At 39.1% G+C, this 23,823-nt stretch overlaps 1 protein-coding gene across 1 annotated transcript in view; it reads left to right on the top strand.

The window, feature by feature from the left end:
* AFF2 (ALF transcription elongation factor 2) overlaps positions 1-23,823 on the top strand; it is a 759,231-nt gene that overhangs the window by 699,572 nt on the left and 35,836 nt on the right. The window contains exons 17-19 of the mRNA XM_089684953.1: positions 13,336-13,407; positions 13,746-13,839; positions 19,063-19,112. Of these exons, the coding sequence (XP_089541079.1) occupies positions 13,336-13,407; positions 13,746-13,839; positions 19,063-19,112 (216 nt within the window). The remainder of the gene's footprint in view (positions 1-13,335; positions 13,408-13,745; positions 13,840-19,062; positions 19,113-23,823) is intronic.

The following is a 23,823-nucleotide window of genomic DNA, read 5'->3' as shown; positions in this document are numbered from 1 at the left end:
TATCCATTTACTTTACTTTTTTTGCATACCTCAGATAAGTTGTTGTTACACAGGAAGGAACTTACAGACACCTGATAAATGTTGTGTTATTGCCACGAGTAAAATGTAGAGATTAGCCTCTTTTGGTCATTAGTGCAAAATAAAAAGAATAATGAACTGTTTTCTCTAATAACACCTCAGATGAGTACCCTAAAGTGTAGATAAAGCCATCTTTTTATTTTGCATTAAGTAGGACATGGTTTGTGGTGGTTTATGTAAGGATATATATTATTTATAAAGGGCGTGTCCCTTTCCCTTAGATGAAATATTACAGTGCCTCCAGCCGTTAAAATACGGCAAATATTTAATAAACCAATAATTTGGACACCTTGATAATTTGATCACCACTTATTATTATACCTTGAATTCTTTTAGCCAATATGATTTCGTACCATACACACAAAATTTGCCTTATAATAGATAAATATAAAAATTTATTTATGTACAAAAATTATATATATATTAACACAAAACGTAAAAGACTGGTGATAAATGAATATTGGTACACACAATCAAAAATATATCCTACCAATGTAAGACACAATAATAAGGTCTCTAACTAATTACATCAATATCACAAATTTTTAAATGATATGATTATTTATTAAATTTATTAATAATTAATAATTTCGAATACCTCAAAGGTTATATTCCCACAAGCCGTGGCCATAGGATTGCAAGAAGCAAGCCCTTGATATATGATACTCTGGTTATTAATATTCAATAAATTATGAAATATGAGAAAAAAAAAATTATAATATGGCAACAAACAATTTTTAACAGTAAAACAGGATCTCTCTACATATATCTAACTACCCAATATTGTTGTGATACACTAAGGTAATTTTATGATTCCACACAACGGAAAAAAATAGGTAATACAAAATCAAATAAACATCTCACCACACCCGGAATTCAGACTAGGCAACTCTCCCGTGGATTTAGCTGGTAGTGGAACGCCTTTAGACTGATATTATAGGGCAAGTGATAGATATTCAGTAGGGGAGAATGTAGGAAGTTATAAGGTTAGAGGTTTAGAAATTTAGTTAAAGTTTTAGGAAGTTTGAAAGTATGAAAGAGTAGTTATTCAGCAGAGATCTTCTTCAGATGTCAGGGTCTTCTTGTGATGAGGTCTCTTCTTGAGCTTTTTCTTGATGATCTTTCTTGTTAAAGGTACAAAGGCTTTTATATCCACTAATCCATTGTTCTAAGATACCTTCCCACCAGGCTTCCTGATTGGCTAGTTGAGAAATGTGTGTACATAAGCTATTTCTCACCTGCCCGCCAGGTGGCGGTCATGTATCATAGAACAATTTGAGTATTTGAGATGACTCATACCTTGGGTGGAATCTTAAGGTAATTTCAGGAATCAAATATACGTCTTTTTCCAGATATAAGTGATCATACCTATGATATTCTAAATAGGGACCATGGAATATAGGTGTATATTCAGTTATTCCTTCTTGAAATACCATCCTGTTTGTTTCCTGATAAGACATGTAACTAATGCTAGTTTATAATACATCTTACTTCCCATCATCTCAATACTCAAGTTAGTGATATATAGTTCCCATTTCTGAATATTTAGTGGTGTGTAAAATCCATAACATCTCATTTATAATATGTTTTTGTAATATATTTTTGTAATTATATACAGTCAACTTTTAGACTTTATATACAGTCAACTTTTAGACTTAAATGTCCTAAATTTCACCCCTTTGTTTTAGAATCAACATTTTCTCTGTGTAGAAAAAAAACTTTCTGTTTGCCTGGCCCTTGTGTTGGACTCATGGTAAACAACTGTTAATGCTTTCACCCTTGGTGAACAATAGTATATTTCAGAGGTCTGTTGGTTCATCACACTCTGCACGTTTTGGTTAAGCTTTCAACCAGTTGAGTTCCCGTCTCATTATTGTTAAAATGTTTGAAAGTCGAAGTCCTATCTGGCTATTTGTTTGACTTTCTGTATCTGCATTCTTCTCAACCTCAATATACAAATAGTCCTTGTTGACAGTTCAAACAGTCTTATTGTCTTGGAAAAGTCTCACTTCCCCCCTTCTCCATTTCTTAACTAGAATCCTTGATGGTTCAACCAAGACAAAATTAACTCTTAGCATCCGGCTATACTGAGCTGTTTGCCATATAATATTATGTCTTGATAAAGTCATATTTTTGAGACATAATTCAAAAGGTCCACAACAAATCCCCCTTTTTTTTGGGGTACAGGCACGTGTAGAGGGGTGTCTGTATCGAAAAACACGAGTGGGACTTTTGGTTAGAGTGGTCGTTCGTCTTCTCCGGTGAAGTGAATGAAATACAAAAAAAAATATATAATTTTTTTTTTTTTTTTTTATAATAAAATAGCAGCGGTGATGCTGGTTGGTCCTCAACTTGACTCGGCGTCTTTAGATGGACACTCCTGATGACGATCCTGGTCTTGTGATGAGGCCGGCCTGGCCTGGCACATCCACCTTGGGGTCCATGGGTCCTCCGCACGACAGGTCTCTTAGACGGTCTCCTAGGCGGGTCTTTTCCTCTGGACTGGCCCTTGGTGGCCTGGGACATCAGGTTATCGTCTCCGGATCGATCTCTGGCATCTGGTCTTTCCCACAGGACATTATAGCTTCCTTCTAGGGTCTGGTCATTGACACCTCCGATCGCCGGTCTGATCATAGTCTGGGCCTTCCTTTCTAAATTATTAAAATGAACAGTTTAAGTATCGGATATACATACAATTATATTACTGGATCCTGTAAGGCAAAAGATGAGTAATATGTTCAAAGGAAATTTAATAATGATCTCAATATCTCCAGATAGGAACTGGTGGGTTAGTCTTCCAACAACTGCAATTGAGACTTTGGATGGCAAGCACGTAATTGGTTGATGTGCACCCATCTATCACTGATTTCACCATACCGGGTAACCTGCAATTTATATGCGACCGGAGAGATTTTATCAATGATAGAGAACGGACCTTTCCAAGATGGAAGGAATTTCCGTTCCTTGATCTGGTCTCTTGCAAAGTTGTATAGATAGACCTTGTCACCAATCTCATATTCCTTCTTGGAGGTTTTGAGATCATAGTATGTCTTAGCACTAGTTGCAGCTCTTTCCAAATTTCGCTGGGCAAAGGCAAAGGCATATTGCAGATGTTTACGTAGATCCTCTATGTACTGGTGTGTGGTGGTAGCATTGATCAAATTTTGATCTGTAGTGCGATACAATAAGTGCTGGGGCAGTACCATCCGTCTACCTGTCATCAGTTCAAAAGATGACATTTTTGTAACTGTATTCGGAGTAGCCCTCAACGCCATCAGGACCAGCGGGAGTTTGACATCCCAATCTTTGCCTGTTTCCTTAACAAATTTCTTAAGGACGTTAACGATGGTCTGATTGTATCGTTCTACACCACCACTAGAGGCTGGCCGATAGGCGATATGCAATTTCCTTTTAACCCCCAAAATTTTCCACAATTTGGCCATCACTTCGCTAGTGAAGTGCGATCCTCTATCAGACTCTATCCTCTGTGGGAGACCAAAACGAGAAAATACATGATTTATTAGCAATGCAGCACATGTCTCGGAGCTATTATTTGGTGCTGGTATACATTCGACATACTTGGTGAATAAACATGTAACTGTTAACATATACCGATTTCCTCGTGAAGATTTTGTTACGGGCCCAATAAAATCCATCTGAAGGTCTGACCAAGGCATACATATCCCCCTCTTCTGGAGAGGTGCTCTGTGAGTTGGCTTGGTAGGTTGAAATTGGGGACATATTAGGCAACCTTGGCAGTACTCCTTCACATCACGTAACATATGAGGCCAGTAGGCATAATCCCGCAGGATCTCATACGTGATCTTCTCTCCACGATGACCGGAAGTGGGAGCATCATGGGCATGCTGTAGCATCAAACCTCTAAATTTAAGTGGGACGACCCATTGTTGTACGCCACCCTTTGAGGTTCGTATCAACAATCCCTGGTATAAAGAGAATTGGGATTTGGATTTCATTAAGATACGTAAATCCTCCTTCCCACTACATACTTCCTTATTTATGGGATTTTGGTTGGGATCTTCCATATGACTATAAAACAAGCCAATTATTGGGTCTTCTTTTTGGGCAGTAATTAAATCCTCACTAGGAGAATCGTGACTCCACTGTAATGCATTCGGATCACCAGCTGTTCTGGCCTGTTGCCTGGTGACAGCTTCAACCTGTACGGTACCTAAAAATTGATCAATGTCTAACAGTTCACCGGTGATTGCCCCTTCCTTGGCTAGAGAATCGGCCAGATCGTTCCCTTCTTTCTCGGCACCTAGAACCTTGGAGTGGCCTTTGGTCTTCTTGAAGTGCAGGGTGAGATCATTGGACCTTACCAGTTCATCGATGTGACAAAAGAGCTTACCATGTTTCACGGGTTTGTGATTACTCTTGTTCATGTTGTTTCGCTTCCACCTAGGGAAATACTCCACAAAACTATTCCTGACATAATTGGAATCGGTTATGATGGCACACTCTCTGATGTTGAACTCTATAGCCATCTCAACTGCTCTAAGAATTGCAGTAAGTTCAGCAACCTGACTGCTTTTTGGTCCAAGTTTGTATCCCACAGAAATTGGGGTGACACCTTGGGTCCAAACGATTCCAATACCTGCCACTAGTTGGAGCTGTTCCCCATCCTTGTGATGAAAAGCACAACCATCCACATATACACACGGCAGCTGTTTACAGTATTCTTCATCGTAAACCTTGTAGGGAGAGAACAGTTGTTCTTCCAGAAAGTCAGTGTCCGGGCCCTCCATAGCAGGCGTAGTTGCGGAACAATCATGGAGCTCGGCTAGGCCCTGGGCTACTGGACTTTCCTTGTTCTGTTTGTACCGAATTTCAAGAGGCCACCCTTGCAAAGACAAAGTCCAAGCAGTGATGCGGCTATTAGACACATTTCCTCCCTTGATACGTTCACTCTTTAAATACTGTAAAGGCTGGTGTGCCGTTTCAACAATGATTCTCTCTCCCTGAATGTAACTGCGGAAATTCTGTAATGCCCACACGGTGGACAATAGAGCTTTTTCACAGTCACTGAACTTTACTTCAACCGGGGACAAACTTTTACTGGCATAGGCAATCACCTTACTGACATCATCACGTTTCTGGTAAAGAACAGAACTCATACTTACCTGCGTAAACCCTGTCTCTAGATAGAAATTTTTACCCCCTTCGGGATATCCGAGACACGGGGCTTGTGTGAGACGTTCCTTTAATTCCTTCATGGCGTCCTCCTGTTTCTTACCCCACGACCATTCGACATCCTTCTTCAGTAGGTGAAGCAGTGGCTTGCTTATCTCGGCGTAATTATCAATAAACTTACGCGAGTAGTTTACCATACCTAGGAATGATCTCAATTCTTTAAGGTTAGTAGGGACTTTACAGTTCAGAACCGCCTCAACTTTCTTCTTTTGTGGGTTCAAACCTTCAGCAGTAACTTCATGGCCTAGGAAGTTTACCTTCGTGCGACACCACTGGGCTTTTTGTAAGGACAGTTTAACTCCTGCTGCTTTTAATTGGCCCAGGACATGCCGAAGTTCTGTAATGTGTTTGGCCATATCAGTACTTTTGATCAGGATATCGTCCACATATGCCAACGTCCCCCTTTCGAAGGCGTCTGGCATGGCCTTGTGCATGAACACAGCAAATTCATGTCCGGAATTTATGAATCCGAAAGGCATTCTCACCCAACAATATTGTCGATTCCCAAAACTGAAGGCCAGTTTGTATTGGTCTTCCTCACTCACCTTTATGGTCCAATACCCCTGTGCACAATCCAAGGCTGTGAAAACTTGGGATCCTTGGAGCTGGGCGAGACATTGGTCTATGTATGGGACAGGCCATCCTGACATGTACACACGTTTGTTTAGCTGACGGAGGTCAGCGCACAGACGCCATTGTCCATTGGGTTTTAAGATACCCAGGATCGGGTGGTTGTAGGAGCTGTGGATGGGCCGAATTATACCCCTTTCATGTAACTTCCTGATAATCTCAGCTAGAGATTCATAGGAAGCTAATGGTAACCTATACTGTCTTACAAATACTGGTGGGGCATCTGGATCTGTTTGGATCCTAGCGATGTGTAGGTCAGTAGTTCCACAATCGTAAGAATCCTTGGCAAAGATTTCTTGGAATTCAAGGAGAAGCTCTCGGAGCAATTGTCGGTCGATATCATTGGAACACGCATCGGCGAGGGCCACCATCTCTTCCACTAACTCCTTGAATCCAGGAAAGCTTTCCGGCTGACCTATCTCATATGCCTCTTCAAGTTTTGTGGTGAGGTCATTGGGTATGTGATGTGTGTGTGTGTTCTCCTGCCATCCAGGTTCTTTGGGGTACTCTTGTTCTTTGATTGGGTGATCAAAGACAATTGATGTCTCTTCGATTCGACAGGTGCCATCTTTAGAATCGAATGGATAAATGGACTCTATGGTGAAAATACCCTCTGGTAATGAATGGAATGTTTGTTCAATTAATTGTTCCTCCGACAAATATTCATCGGGGATGAGTCCAATCACCTGGTTAGTGACCCCAAAGGTGTAATATTCAGTCTCTACCGCTAGACCAATAAGGGTCTCTTTGGGTAAGACGATGTCCTGATTGGACAGATTATGTACGTAAATGTACATCGGGGATTGATGTGTGTTGACTAGGGGCGTGTGTGTAATGTTCAGTCCCTCCCCCTGCATTTTATGGGAGAGGCATACTAATGCATCTGACCCCTTCAGTCTATGTCCCTTTTTAACTTGGATGGGGAGTATGAAATTATTTATGCCCTTAGGAATTGTAATCTTTTGGGCTACCTGGACTTCAACAGCATAAGGCATCTGTTGCTGGGATTTTAAAGCTAAGTCCAGATTTTGGTATTTTTCGGGGTCCCCCTTTAGTCGACTCCATAAACAGTCATTAATTAGGTCGACTTGCATTGCAAAGCGATGTAATACATCGTTGCCAAAATAAATTTTAGTTTGGGGATTATCCAAGACTAGGAACACATGGGTGGCTGTTTTGTTTCCTACAGTGACGTCTAAGAGACACCTAGCCATTGAATTGTGATCATCAGAGTCATCAAGGGAGTCTGAAATCCAATGACGCTGAGGTGTGGAGAAACGGATCATTTCCATTTCGGTCAGGTGTTTTATCAGCCCATGGCTTACAAAGCTGTGTTCCTGTCTCAAATCTAGTTTGGCATATTTTGACCTATTAAGACCATTTATCCGGATGGGGATAAACAAGTCGCTGTTAACCCTTTCAATACCTGTCAAGAATTGGGTATGATCTCCCCCTTTTCTTGGTTTATCCTCCTGATGAAAAGATATCGTAAGGATGTCATCTTGGAGGGAAATATCTTTTATTTTCTCTTGGGGAATTCTAAAAATGTGTTCCTCATCTCTTCTGATAGGGTTATGGTCATCAGGTTTGATAACCGTTACATCAGGAAGTTGGCTGTTCCTGAAATGGATTTCTAATGATCCAGGCCTTTCTTCCACCAGGTGGCAGTGTTGTCGGGAATGGGGAGTTTTAAGTTTCCCATATTTAATCGGGGTATTTACCTGTGACCACAGTACTTGGTTCACACAGTCAACTATGGTGTTCAGCCTTTTTAGGAAGTCCATCCCAATTATCATGTGGTGCCGGGAGATGCTGGCAATGATGATGGGGTGTCTCAGTTCCTTATTACCCAGTTTCAGTTTAAGCCAGGCGGTACCCATGACCTGTAAAGGGTCTCCACCTACACCAATCAATGAGCTGTCAAAGCTTTTAAGTCTCGGCTTGGTGGGCATGACATTCGCCACTTTATCAAAATGTTCCTGTGACATGATGGTCGCTTGGGATCCAGTGTCTATTAAGCCGACAATTGAAAGATCACTGGCATCCTGCACCTGTACTGTGGCCTAATATCTCCCATCAGATTCAGTCAGCTCACACATGAAATTAGTGTGGTTGAAGATCTGTGGGCCCTTCAATAACATATGACTAGCTCTTATCTCACCGCATGTGGTGGACACATTACCCTTATCCTCCCTGGTGGGATTCTTGGACTGTCTCAAGACAGAAGCACAACTAGAAGTTGGTGCTCCGTCTGGCTTGTCAATCCCGACGACTTCCGATGCCGCGACTATATTAGGGGCAATAGATGGACACTGAAAAACAGGAGAATCGTTAATACCCAACAACTGGTCCCCCTTTGCCTGAGAACTAGATTCTCTATTAGTAGGCGTGTCAGGGACGGTACACACATCTCCTGTCATTCGACTCAGTGTTCTCCCCTGTTGGTTTAAGGCTTGGTTGCCTGTTAATTCTGTGACCCTTGGTTGGTCACAGGAGCTGCTCCTAAAAAAGGATTGGATGGAAATTGAGTGACAAGCCTGTCCATTTGTTCAGCCATTTTGCTGACCTGTGCCTCTATTTGTCCAATACGCTCAGAGGAGTCATTCTGTTGATTCTCCCTTTTCCTATACTTGCGCTTGTATTTTGGACGAGACTGGTAATGAGACTCAGAGTCAGAACTACTGCTCTGGTCCCGACGCCATTGTTCTCTCTGAGGTTTTGGGGTCTCCCTGTCATTAAAGGGAGCCTGGGGTACTGTATCCCCCCTTTGAGCTTGAGGGTGTTCTTGGCGTGGAGGAAATCTTTGGAAATCTGAGTTCTTATTAAAATTGGGATTCTTATTGTAATTATGGTTCCTGTTGAAATTGGGGTTCCCATAAAAATTCCCATGTTGGTTTTGGCGAGGATAATAGAACCTCTGAGGATACCTTTGCCTCCTTTGATTCTCATCACTGTACTGACCCTTACCATACTTTTTATTCTTCTCACTTCCACTACCGTAGTTTCCTGGCTTTTGCCTATCCTTTCTCACCCACTGGTTTTGGGGTGCAAAGTTATGGACCTCCTTCACTTGCTGGGTTTGAGGTACAAATCTAGGGGAACCATTGGTTTTACCCCCACGGACTACTTCCGCATATGATTTCTTCTCTGCCTGCAAATTTGGATTTGGAGGGGAAACGGTAGTGGCTGCTACTATCTTGGGGCTATTTTTAGGTTCTCTTTTTATCCCGCCCTCACTGGACTGTTGGATCGAGAATAAATAGTCGCTCTCTCTCACCAACCAATCAAGAGAGCGTCCTTTTCTGTAATCCTTTGCAAGTCCCAATTTTATGTAAGCAGGTAATGCTTCATAGAATAGGGTCTTGAATTCTGGCTGGTTAGGATTGGGATCCTTTTCAGCCAGGAAATAGGCATTTCTGAGGACAGCCAGAAATTCTGCAGGGCTTTGGTGAGGACCACACTTTAAATTGTAGGCCGCAGCCTTGGCAGATGTTACAGTTTTATAAGGCCCAAATTCCATGTGGCACTTATGTTTAACCTCTCTCCAGGACTGATTGGAATAGGCCCTCAAGGTCTCAAAGAATTGCCGGTATTTCTCTTCAAACACCCATGGCAGCAATTCTATTTTGGTGTGGTCATCTCTAATGCCCAGAATCTCTAACGTCTGTTCATATGTTTTCATGTGTTCGGTGATCTCAAGGGACCCTTTCTTAGAAAACATAGGAACAGTGTCCTTCAGGAACTTAATGACCTTTGGGGTGTCATGTCTCCTGAATGACCCCTGGGATTTCCCTTCCTGCCTATATGAAACCTCATATTTTTCTTCAGAGCGCTCTGGAGTGTATCTTGAAAGCTTAGGAGGTGACCTATATTCTGACCCTGACTCACTATCAGATACTTCGCTGTGATGCGGGTATCTCCGCTCATCAGCCTCTGGCTTGACTGGGTTGGTCCGTCTTTGGACCCCAGAATTTATTTGGGCCGTCAACCTTATAATCTGCTCCTCCAGAGTTTTCTGCTCAGATTTTATCAAGGTAAGTTCTGACTGGTCATGCTTATCCCCTGGGTGAACTTTAATTTTGACAGGAGATAACCTCTCTGATCTGAAGTACTTCACCTCATCTTTTAAGTCCTGATACTTCTCTTGAAGTTGTTTTAATTCCTGAAAGTTTCTTTCATACAGGTCCTGAGCACTTCGAAAGTCTCCGACCAATCTATCATAATGTTTCTCGGATTCGTCTAAACGAATACCGGCATGACCAAGCTTCCCTTTCAAAGACTCAATGTCCTGATTTTTGCTTTCTAACAAGAGGCGGGCCTCTGACAACTCTTCCCTTAGAGTCATGGTCCGCTGGGCAGCTCCAGCGGTCATGAACCATAACATGGGCCAAGCTTCTAGGAGAAGTCTGTCACGGCTTCTATCACTTTCTGCTCCAGCAAATGCTATTAAAAACCCAACAACCTGGCCCTTTTGGTTGAACAGGTCCTCAAAGGTGCTCATGGCCTGCTTTTTCTCTTCATCCACAAATTCATTATTGCTATCCCCCAGACCTAATCTCTTGCGGAGATAATCTATTACTTCACATTCAACATACTTCTGCCAAGCACTGGCAGCTTTCCGAGCTGGCTTCATAGCTTCCTGCTCAATGCCTTGAGCCGCCATATTTTCCTCGTTATGCTTGGAAGAGGTGGATCCGTGATTACTGGATGCCATTTTGATATAAAATATATGTTTGACCAAGTGTACAAATATACAATCACCAGTGCGTTTTGTGTTATGGTACGATTTCTATGGATCTCAGCAGTGCCTCCAAATTTATCCTGTGGTGGTTTATGTAAGGATATATATTATTTATAAAGGGCGTGTCCCTTTCCCTTAGATGAAATATTACAGTGCCTCCAGCCGTTAAAATACGGCAAATATTTAATAAACCAATAATTTGGACACCTTGATAATTTGATCACCACTTATTATTATACCTTGAATTCTTTTAGCCAATATGATTTCGTACCATACACACAAAATTTGCCTTATAATAGATAAATATAAAAATTTATTTATGTACAAAAATTATATATATATTAACACAAAACGTAAAAGACTGGTGATAAATGAATATTGGTACACACAATCAAAAATATATCCTACCAATGTAAGACACAATAATAAGGTCTCTAACTAATTACATCAATATCACAAATTTTTAAATGATATGATTATTTATTAAATTTATTAATAATTAATAATTTCGAATACCTCAAAGGTTATATTCTCACAAGCCGTGGCCATAGGATTGCAAGAAGCAAGCCCTTGATATATGATACTCTGGTTATTAATATTCAATAAATTATGAAATATGAGAAAAAAAAAATTATAATATGGCAACAAACAATTTTTAACAGTAAAACAGGATCTCTCTACATATATCTAACTACCCAATATTGTTGTGATACACTAAGGTAATTTTATGATTCCACACAACGGAAAAAAATAGGTAATACAAAATCAAATAAACATCTCACCACACCCGGAATTCAGACTAGGCAACTCTCCCGTGGATTTAGCTGGTAGTGGAACGCCTTTAGACTGATATTATAGGGCAAGTGATAGATATTCAGTAGGGGAGAATGTAGGAAGTTATAAGGTTAGAGGTTTAGAAATTTAGTTAAAGTTTTAGGAAGTTTGAAAGTATGAAAGAGTAGTTATTCAGCAGAGATCTTCTTCAGATGTCAGGGTCTTCTTGTGATGAGGTCTCTTCTTGAGCTTTTTCTTGATGATCTTTCTTGTTAAAGGTACAAAGGCTTTTATATCCACTAATCCATTGTTCTAAGATACCTTCCCACCAGGCTTCCTGATTGGCTAGTTGAGAAATGTGTGTACATAAGCTATTTCTCACCTGCCCGCCAGGTGGCGGTCATGTATCATAGAACAATTTGAGTATTTGAGATGACTCATACCTTGGGTGGAATCTTAAGGTAATTTCAGGAATCAAATATACGTCTTTTTCCAGATATAAGTGATCATACCTATGATATTCTAAATAGGGACCATGGAATATAGGTGTATATTCAGTTATTCCTTCTTGAAATACCATCCTGTTTGTTTCCTGATAAGACATGTAACTAATGCTAGTTTATAATACATCTTACTTCCCATCATCTCAATACTCAAGTTAGTGATATATAGTTCCCATTTCTGAATATTTAGTGGTGTGTAAAATCCATAACATCTCATTTATAATATGTTTTTGTAATATATTTTTGTAATTATATACAGTCAACTTTTAGACTTTATATACAGTCAACTTTTAGACTTAAATGTCCTAAATTTCACCCCTTTGTTTTAGAATCAACATTTTCTCTGTGTAGAAAAAAAACTTTCTGTTTGCCTGGCCCTTGTGTTGGACTCATGGTAAACAACTGTTAATGCTTTCACCCTTGGTGAACAATAGTATATTTCAGAGGTCTGTTGGTTCATCACACTCTGCACGTTTTGGTTAAGCTTTCAACCAGTTGAGTTCCCGTCTCATTATTGTTAAAATGTTTGAAAGTCGAAGTCCTATCTGGCTATTTGTTTGACTTTCTGTATCTGCATTCTTCTCAACCTCAATATACAAATAGTCCTTGTTGACAGTTCAAACAGTCTTATTGTCTTGGAAAAGTCTCACTTCCCCCCTTCTCCATTTCTTAACTAGAATCCTTGATGGTTCAACCAAGACAAAATTAACTCTTAGCATCCGGCTATACTGAGCTGTTTGCCATATAATATTATGTCTTGATAAAGTCATATTTTTGAGACATAATTCAAAAGGTCCACAACAGGTTAGGACCCCTGTCAATTTTAGTTTACTATCTGTATCCCACAAGGAGATTTCCTAGAGACACAACAGAAAGTAAGAGGAGATCTCTCTAAAGATATCCAATTTTAGGTAGTTGTCACCAGAATAGCTGTCTCCTTTAGAAGATTCCTCCTATGACAACTCACAAAACATATGATTTCCTGTCCTTTTTGTACCATAGACAATGGTCTCTAGAACCAATAGTGAGAGAAATCTTCCCAGTGAGGATACAGTAGTTTTAACCTTTACAGTCTATCTAAAGCTAGAAAAAAATTGCCTTTACATACACTTCAGCAGATCTTTATATTTTATTTGGTTAGATTTAGTTTTGTAATCTGTAAATGTATATTTGTATCATGTTAGTTGCCTATAATATTTCTTTTATGTCCATCCTAGTGCAAAAGGAGTTGAGGATTCATTAATGTCCAACTTGACCCAATCAGGAACTCAAAAGAAGTTGTATGATGCATATGTGTTATGAGCAAAAGCTGCAAGAGATGAATTAAACATGTTCATCTTTACTGAGAAAAGTTATCATGACTTTGACCCTCATATTACACTATTTTCTTTACAGGTATGCAATGAGACTGAAGAATTTCACAGGCTCAGCTGCCAATGAAGGAGAGAAAAAGCTAGCAGTATTATGGTGAGTCCACAGAGACAGTGTCAAAGAAGCTAAAATCCACTCGAAGACTTTAAAACTACAGAAACGCATAAGCGGCTTACATAAGATCATTATTCTTGTTTTCCATTAAACTATTAAAGGATAACTAATGGCTTCTTTTAGCAGCTGACTAAACATTTATTCTTCCGATTCATATTGTTATCAAGATGGCATTTTAATGTCTTTTCCATTTTGATTTCATTTACTCATGCGTTCCACTTTTTTCTGTTGTGAGAGAATTTTTAAGAAGCCGATTTCTGCACAGTTTATAGATTTTGTAAAATGATGAAATTAACATAATCCTTTACTAATTACTACAGTTACCGATGCCTATCTTTGCTCTACTTGAGAATGTTTAAGTTAAAGAAGGACCATGCTATGAAATATTCCAGATCGCTCATGGAGTATTTTAAGGTAAATATTGTGTAATATGTTTCTGAGAAGGAAATAACTAATGTAGATATTTACTATTTATGGTGAAGCATTTAAAACTCATCTCTAATCAAAAAAATTTAAATTTTTACATTTGCATGAGGTGTCACGTCACCATTGCTGTCTGTGTTCCTGTGGTGAAGATTTCACCTGTATATTTGATGGGTGTCAGAGAAGTAACAGAGGAGAAATTTACCCAAGGAAAACATGAACACATTTTTTTTGTATAGTAGGGGAGGGTCAGGACCACTATTATTCTTTATTGATTGTTGTTTGCATCTCCATTGTTCTTCATTCCTTTCCTGTCTAGGCAACAGGTGTCAGAAAAAAAGGTAAAAAGAAATCTTCCCAACAGGAACAAAAAAAAACACTTAAAACCTAACACAGGTTAAATCCTTACACCCTTTATACAATTCAAAATGAAGGTTTGGCAGAAAATGGGCTTAAAAGTGATTTGGTATTAGTCGCAAGATAGCAGATGTTGGTAGAGGAGAAATCTGTTTATTATTAAGATATGTGTTTTAAGACTGATACATAATGCATCATCTTGGTCTCATACTGGTCTCATCTTGTATAAATTCTACCTCATCTTGTTTTCATTTACTATTACAGAGTTTGGAAACATTTTAGGAGAGTTAAATTCTGCAGGCAAAAAACTGAAAAATAGCTTCTCAGACCGTCAGGGCCAATCATACACAACATTTTCATAACCTTCTCTCAACTGCAGTATTTGAGCTACCACAAAGTGTTCGGTTCATCATTTAAACATTGTTGAATAACAGTTTCCATCACCTGGAAAATGTTATTTGTTCTAGGATGCATCAAGACAATCATATATGACTGGTGGTTTTGAGAGTAATATGCACACAAACATTAATCTGAGTGCTTCTCCTAGTGTAACTCTGTAAAGTATTTCTTAAGAATGAGTTAAAAGAGAGACAGATTCTTCAGAAAGAAGTCTATCACCTAGCTGTTGGCTGATAACATTGCAAGTAGGATAATTCTTTGAATTATCATTACAAACCTTAACAATTTGTGAACAAAGTTAACAATTTAAGCAAATCTAGATGAGTGCAGGTTATCCAACCATATTATTTGGCCCAGCTATTAGGTGAAAATGAAAAATGCCAGATTATAGCATAATGAACATGAATACTTACTGTATTCCCGTATATGTCATTGTGAAGGTCTTAAGTGCTTTGCAGAGTATATAAACAATTTACTTCAGTCTTTGTTCAAGAAAGAGCTTACAGTATAAAATCCGTTCCACAATTTTGCAAATACATATACATTGGGGCATATTAGGGTGGAGGGCAGTTAAAGTCCACTTGTAGCTTAAAGTAGAAATATGACCTCACATTAAAACTAAATATGTTAATTATAAGTTCACCTGGACGTACAGTGTTTTCTGTAATGTTCCACAAACATGAAGTCTGTGCTGCTTTGGCAATGATGCTACACTACTCCCAAATTGGGAGCATAGTTGTTACTGTCATGTAGCCTGTACCTGCTTGCATTGCAAAGTGATGAAAAAAATATGTCAAAGCTGATTATTAGGCCTGTAGCTTGGCAATCAGCAACTGGCCACATGTAAGACAACTATAAAGAAGGATTTGACTAATTTAGGGAATGTAAAGGAAGTATTTTGTTTACTTTATAAGGCTTGTGACTGGGTGCTTGCTCAGATCTTGTTACTTGAGCCTTGAGTTCTACTTTAAACGTTTATGACTTAGGTAAAGGTGGGGAGCTCAATTAGTGAAAAAGCATTGCTTTTGTATTCTCTTTAGTAGGAATACAGGGCTTCCCTGTGCAGCCTGCTGAAGAGTAATTGTCTATCTGCATTGGCCTGATGTACCCCATGTACAGTCAAAAATACAAATACAGAAATTGTTACCATTGCTTATTAGAGTACCTGTGTAGGCAGATTGCTAACAATAGACTGCCATTCTCAAGCACAGTGATCTGCATCTGCAGCATACTGTCAACGAATGGGAGTTTGTGGCTGAAGTGTTATTAAAGAAAAAAGAATTACTTTTTAAAAAGTTGACTGCTTATGCTCACTGACTTTGAATAAGCTGTAAAAGCTTAACCCCTTCACTCCTAAGGGTAAAACAAATCTTAAAGCCTAAGTAAAATTTTACAAGTTTGACATGTGTTAGTAAAACCGTACATATCATCACAACTACTTTTTACATCCAAGTGAATTATATCTTGTTTTATTCAGGACAAATTGGGCTTTCATTTGGTGGTAAATAATAATGGATATCTCTTGCTTTTTCTTTATTATCAAAGGAAAACTGGCCCAAAATAGTAAAAAAAAGTCTTTTCCTTTTTAATTTAGCTGTGTGTTTCTTGTTACTACGATAGCCTACCACCAAAGAGCAACCCAAAATAAATTTTCCAGCTCTTGTCGATCTCAGCGATACCATACATGTGTATGTTATTTGTGGTTTTTTACCTGTATTACAGCCCAGAAAAACCATTGATACCAATTGAAAAAAATCCTGACCTTTGACCTTGAACTTTGACCCTGACCTGTAACCAAACACTAACCCTGACACTGAACTAGATCAAACCTTGATCTAGGTATTTTTTTCTTTATTTTTTATTTTATTTTTTAATATTTATTTATTTATCTGTCTTTTTTTTTCTCTCTGCAAGGAGATAGAGAGATACAATGTATCTCTCTCCTCCATTCAGAGAGAAAAAAACCAAGGGGGGTGGGCTTCACAGTGACTGATGACTGTGATAGCCAATCAGAGGCTATCACAGAGATCATATGACCCGGAATCAGGAGTCCCGGGTCTTGATCGTTAGAACGGGACCCAGGACTCTCAGTGACACCGCGGTCTTTGAGCTGGGAGCGCGCTGTGCGGCGCGCTCCCAGCACAAAGACAGGTACGCAAATATGCGGCCCCACACAAAATATACATATTTGTGTTACATCGGCGTGAAGAGGTTAAGCTACAATTGGTCTTTAAGCTATGGCTCTGCTCTTGGGTTTTGAGTTATAACTTTGGTACCCAGAGGAAGTAAACATAAGGATTCAGCTCTGTAAAGAAAGTGCACTAACTACTGAGTTGTGCATTAAATTGTGGTATTGTTACATTTCAAACAGCTTTATTACTTTTAATACCCTAATGGTAGTCCTTTCTATTTTAAGGACTGCAAACCCATAAAGCTTTTTGATTTTACTTACAGTAGACAGTTGCCCAGGTCTAGATAAATTGGTTCAGGAATTACAGTATATAACCATGCTATGATAATAAACAGATATTGACAGGGTCATAACCCTTTAAGCTGTTAAATTATTCACCATATGCCCACACATATGGCTGTGGAAATTAGGGATTCTCCAGTTATTGCTAATTATAGAGAATATTTTTGTTGTAAATTTAAACTTTTAATGGTACTCTAATGTATGGAGACAGAAATGTAACATTGTTAAGTAGCCTATGGCAATTAAACAAAAACAGCTTACATTTGTCTAAACTAATAGTCAATTCATGATTGATTATTATGTGCTACTGATGTTTCTTACTTTTATAAATGCAGAACCCTGCAATTTGATGATTTAGTTTAAAATGGAGAAATTTTAAACTTTGCAAACATTATTCATTTATTTTTATGTAGCTATGACTGTCCAGGTTTTGGACTGATCAAATAGTACTTGTTGCTGAACTATCCATCTTCAGCTGCCTATTAAGTATCCGCATAGATATTACCTTCTACTGTGTCTACAACAGTGCATCTCCAAGACTTTTCAGGACAGTGCTGTTCTTATGGATTTCAGTTGCAACCCCTCTCCCCATTGGTAATTAATTAGGCAGAAAACCACTATGTGCCCTTCTGTTGTATGGTTACCTCTGTTAGTAGTGTCCTAATGTCCTTAACTTCTGGGCTACGCCCAGCCTACCTGTCACCCCCCCTGTCAGGTAATACTCCTCTAAAAGACAACTGAAAGGCTTTCATTGGATGGGGAAAGGCAGTTAGTGAAAAGATATCAAGCCTCTAGCAACAGCAGAAAGCTCAATTGCAGAAGTGCAGAGAGGAAGGTTTTTTTGCCCAGTAGATGTACTATGAAGCATCTTATGGTACGTTTAGCTTTAAGTGTTTAAAATGGGAGATTTCACATTGAGTCTGTCTATCAACAGCACCACAAATTGCCTTTTAGTTATGTTCCCTTCCTCTATGTGACAGTGTGATTTTGGTGATAGGTTTTTCAGGTGCCAGACATTGCCAGTGCCAGACATTGCTCTGTGAAATGAATGGTCTATCTATCACAACAAAAAAGTGACTGATAGCTAAGGAATTACATAGGGCTACATGAGTTTTGTAAATAGTTGGAGATATAAAGTAGTTGCATCTTCTGACATCATATAGTGCTTGCTTTGAGATGCATATGTTGTTTCTGTTTGCTTCGTTTAGCCACTCTGAAATATGGTATTTCTCTGTTGGAAGCACTGTATTTTATTGGTTGGACTCCACTGCACCACAAAAATTAAGCAACAGTGGGAAGAACACCCCATTAAAAGTTATTTTGTGTGGTAGAGAGCCCTTAATATTTCTCATCCATATACATTATCTCACAGAAGTGAGTACACCCCTCACATTTTTGTAAATATTTTATTCTGTCTTTTCATGTGACAACACTGAAGAAATGACACTTTGCTACAATGTAAAGTAGTGAGTGTACAGCTTGTATAACAGTGTAAATTTGCTGTCCCCTCAAAATAACTCAACACACAGCCATTAATGTCTAAACTGCTGGCAACAATAGAGTACACCCCTAAGTGAAAATGTCCAAATTGGGCCCAAAGTGTCAATATTTTGTGTGGCCACCATTATTTTCCAGCACTGCCTTAACTGTCTTGGGCATGAAGTTCACCAGAGCTTCACAGGTTGCCAGTGGAAAAATGTGAGGGGTGTACTCACTTCTGTGAGATACTGTAAGTGATTTACATTTTTATTAAACATTATTATTAACTCAATACAGTATACTGATTTATAGATTTAAAAAGTATAGCAAAAATAAATGTGTGATTTGTAATCAAGGTAACACTGAAGCTAATAGGACAGCATTTTTTCCATTTTTGGATGCTGTATGTCGTTTGTAGTCCTGTATTACCCTATCAGACAATTCTAAGATCAAGTGACAGTGAAAATTAGCATTTATTGCTTAACCTTTCATTTCATTTAATACAGAACTCGTCCAAATCTTCACAAGCGCCATCTCCATGGGGAGGCAATGGAAAGTAAGTGGATTTTTTTCCTTCTAAGTGGTCGTTCATAAAACTGAATTATTACTGAGTAAAATACAACATTTATGGTGGAGGAATGAAGGTCAACTCTCAGGTTATAGACAAATATATCAGAAAGTCAAAGTCAACCACCCAAAATGTCTGAAAAGTTAATGCAGGGTTGCTTTAAAATTCTTGAACAATTTGGTCCTTAAACCAAATGATAGTCATAAAACCACTGTTAATTAGATAGCAAGTACTATGTCATTTCAGAAAGTCAAAGTAAAGTTAACCTCCATAGCAGTGATTTTTTTAGCGATTGGTTCTGTAATGAAAGAACAATGAATAATTCATTGATATACGGCCAGTACTATGAAATAGAACTAAACTTAAATTGTGGTTAAAATGTGAAGATGCTTAATCAGCCAGATATCAAATGAATCAATCTTTATTTTATTGATGATATACCCATGCTTAAAAATAATCTGGAAAATTAATAGGATGCAATTATGCTCTGCTGGCTAAAAATGAATAAAAGGAAGCTCAACTAGGGCAGCTCTGGTGCAAAATATATTGAAAAGTGCCATAATTTCCATTGTTGACTAATAAATTGTAATTAAGGAACAAGTGGAAAGTTGTTACCTTATTTGTTTTTTCTGTTGTAAAAACATGTTAAAAAGAGGGCCCAGTAAATATATTTAAAACTTGAGAAATTGTTTTAATGCAGTAGTAAAGTTTAAAAAAAACCTATCCCCCTGCAAGTTTAAGTCATAATGTGCTGGTATGCATCTTTATGCATACCAGCACATTATGAGTGACTTGCCTTAAAACGAAGCCCACCGCTGACAGGGCTTCCATCGTCACCCAGTCTTTGTCCTGGGTTCCTGGGCTCTGGCTGTTTGAATGACCGAGCCATGATAATGTCACCCCCGTGCATAGGCATTGTACCTAAAGGTCAGATTATAATAAAGTTTACCTGTAAGTACACGGAATATCTCCTAAACGTGCAAACGTGACTGACAGTGCTGCTGCCCAAAGGTGTCTCTGTTGCTCCCTCTAAGACAGGAATTATGTTACTGGCTGAATCATCAGATGAAAATAAAAAAGCCTAAAAAAAGAAAACTCATGCAGCCAACACATGTAAGGAATAGTAAGCTGTACTATATAATATATTTTGTTTTTGGGTTTAACCGCTTCCCCTCCACCTTATAACAGAAATACTGCTAGAGTGGCAGGGGTGTGCAAAATCAAAATCATGTGTAGAGGGCAAACGCAAGCCATGTCCGCTCCCTGATCGCACCGCCGTTCACGGCCACGGCTACCTATCACCGGGTCCTGGACGGTGATTACTCACCGCCACCCGGTGATCGCTGAGAATCTCCAACGGAGGAGAAGCCTGTATGTAAGCAATATAGATATCTCCCCTGTTAGTTCCAGCAAACTGCTTTGTATGGCTCTGCACAGCAGAGCCATACAAAGCAGTGTGCTTACAGTGAAACACAAACACAACCCACATAGTAAAACAGCACACAGTTAACCCTTTGATCGTTACACATGTTAACCCCCTCTTGCACAGTGACATTAGTACATATGTCAGTGCTTTTTATTAGTACTGATCACTGTATTGGTGTCACTGGGGATGTCAATGACACCAAATCAGTTCCCCCCAGTGTCAGAAAGCCCGTTGCAGTCAATTCCAGTATCTATACTGCCATCTGCAAACGCCATAACTTAAATTCAATTAAACCAGTTAATTTACATGTATCTTTTTAGCAAAGACATGTAGCAGAATAAATTTTGGCCTAAATTTTTGATGAAATTTGATTTTTTTTTTCCTGGACATGTTTACTAGCAAAAAGTCAAAAGTATTGTTTTTTTCAAAATTGTTTATTTTTTTGTTTATAGCGCAAAAAATAAAAAACACACAGGTGATCAAATACCACCAAAAGAAAGCGCTATTTGTGGGAAAAAAGGACGTGAATGTCATTTGGGTGCAGTGTTGCATGACCGCACAATTGTCAGTTAAAGTAACGCAGTGCCGTAACGCAAAAAATGGCCTGGTCAGGAAGGGGGATAAATCCTCAGGAGGGCAAGTGGTTAAAAAGGAGCCAAACAACTATGTGATAATACATAGCTTCATATGATCACTATCCTTACATAAATGTTTTTTGGCATGATCAGTTATATTTTCAATATCAATGCCAAAATGTCACTATTTCTGCCAGGATATGCAAACGTTTGAGCACAACTGTAATATACAAATGTATGGTAGGAAGTTTCTGTGTAGATAGATCAAATGACTGCATAAACAGGCTTCTGAGAAGAAGAAAACGCTATTTGTGGGAAAAAAGGACGTGAATGTCATTTGGGTGCAGTGTTGCATAACTGCACAGTTGTTAGATAACGTAACGCAGTACCGTATCGCAAAAAATGGCCTGGTCAGGAAGAGAGGTAAATCCTCCAGAGGGCAAATTGTTAACAGGGGCGGACTGACCATTTGGAAACTCGGGCACTGCCCAAGGGCCCGGGGTCAGTAGGGGGCCCCATGAGATGCCCCTGATACCTTTTTCATAGGCTTTTTTGAGTTTGGGCAAGGACACGGGGGCCCCATGATCCCCTATTGCCCAGGGGCCCCATGAGTTGTCAGTCCGCCCCTGGTTGTTAATACTGCTTAATAGGTATATAAGTTGATCAGGTATACAGATTTGTAGCATCTGAAAACCGGTATTCCCCAGTTTATGCTGTATTGCCATATAGTACACTGAGGAATTACAAGAGTATATGTATTACTTTGCAATTTTTTGACATTTAGAGCATGTCCCCTGTATGCATCCCAGTGATGTACTTAGTTACGTGACCTGACTTTTATTTTAAAGAACAGCCATAGTCACAGCATACACTTTAATTTTATAAAATCAGCATTTTAATAGAAATACAAGCAATAGTTACTTTTGACAATCCGATGTAAGATTATTTGAAAAATCTCCTTTCATGTTGTGAGTGCTGCCTGCTTGCTCTTTACACAACTTTCTGAATTTCCTGTATGCTTTGCAGCTTCTTCTCTGCTTTTTTTTCTTTTTTCAAATTATATAGAGTAAATATCCCATGGTACCTTGCTGCCTGCTGTCTGCAAGCAGTGACTCCTGTAATGATTGTGCCTTTTGGAACTCCTCTTCTCAGCACCTCTGTAGTTAAGAAGGCAGGCTCTGTGAATTATGTGACACAGCAGTGCTACTCACAGGGGTGAATATGAGTATGGGATTCAATGAGTGAGTTTTCAAATTTAAAGATCATTCAGATTAATAGCAGGAGGCCAGAAATAATTAAAATACAATGTGGAAATGAATATGTGATTGCACATTTTGACCATAGATATGCTTTAAGAAACTGATACCGTTTACCTGGTATATACACTGTATTGCCAAAAGTATTGGGACACACCTCCAAATCATTCAGGTGTTCCAATTACCTCCATAGCCACAGGTGTATAAAAGTAAGCACCTAGACATGCAGACTGCTTCTACAAACATTTGTGAAAGAATGGGTCACTCTCAGGAGCTCAGTGAATTCAAGCATGGTACTGTGATAGGTTGCCACCTGTGCAATAAGTCCATCCGTGAAATTTCCTTGCTACTAAATATTTCATGGTCAACTGTTAGTGGAAGCAACTGGGAACAACAACAACTCAGCCACGAAGTGTTAGGCCATGTAAAATTACAGAACAGGGTCAGCGCATGCTGTAGCGCACAGTGCGCAGAAGTCGCCAACTGTCTGCAGAGTTAGTCCCTTAGTTCCAGTGAAGGGAACTCTTAAGGAGTCAGCATACCAAGACATTTTGGATAATTGCATACTCCCAACTTTATGGGAACAGTTTGGGGATGGCCCCTACCTGTTCCAAAATGACTGCGCACCAGTACACAAAGCAAGGTCCATAAAGACATGGATGTGTGAGTTTGGGGTGGAGGAACTTGTCTGGACTGCAGAGAGTCCTGACTCCAACCCGATAGAACACCTTTGGGATGACTTAGACTGGAGACTGCAAGCCAGGCCTTCTTATCAGACATCAGTGCCTGACCTCACAAATGCACTTCTGGAAGAATGATCAAACATTTCCATAGACACACTCCTAAACCTTGTGGACAGTCTTCACAGAAGAGTTGAAGTTGTTATAGCTGCAAAGGGTGGGCCAACTCAATCCTGAACTATACGGACTAAGATTGGGATGCCATTAAAGTTCATGTGTGTGTAGAGGCAGGCGTCCCAATACTTTTGGCAATATAGTGTGTGTATATATATATATATAGTGGGGATCGAAAGTTTGGGCACCCCAGCCATTTTTTTGTTTTCGGTTATTTTGAAAGTGTAAATGATGGAAATAAAATCTAACTTTTGTTGACATATTATAAGAATGTCTAATCTGTAATTTGATGCCTTCTGGAGATTTTTCCATCTTTCCTTGGCTTGTTTATGCACATTAATACAAATTTTTAGCTGGGGTGCCCAAACTTTCGATCCCCACTGTGTATATATATATATATATATATATATATATATAGATATATAGATATAGATATAGAACATTAAGGCTACATCAAAGGTTACAACAAAGCTGAGATTTTCAAAGTGACAACTATAACATCTCTGATGAGGGCATGCTAACAATTTTTGCCACATTTCAAGAGAGTCTGAATATTTGCCTGAGGAGGGGCTTTAAAGACAACCTGAT

The sequence above is a fragment of the Staurois parvus genome, unplaced genomic scaffold (genome assembly GCF_062004578.1).
Source record: "Staurois parvus isolate SC_StPar_1 unplaced genomic scaffold, SC_StPar_1.0 ptg000361l, whole genome shotgun sequence".
NCBI lineage: Eukaryota > Metazoa > Chordata > Amphibia > Anura > Ranidae > Staurois > Staurois parvus.
This window is presented reverse-complemented; position numbering and strand designations above follow the sequence as displayed.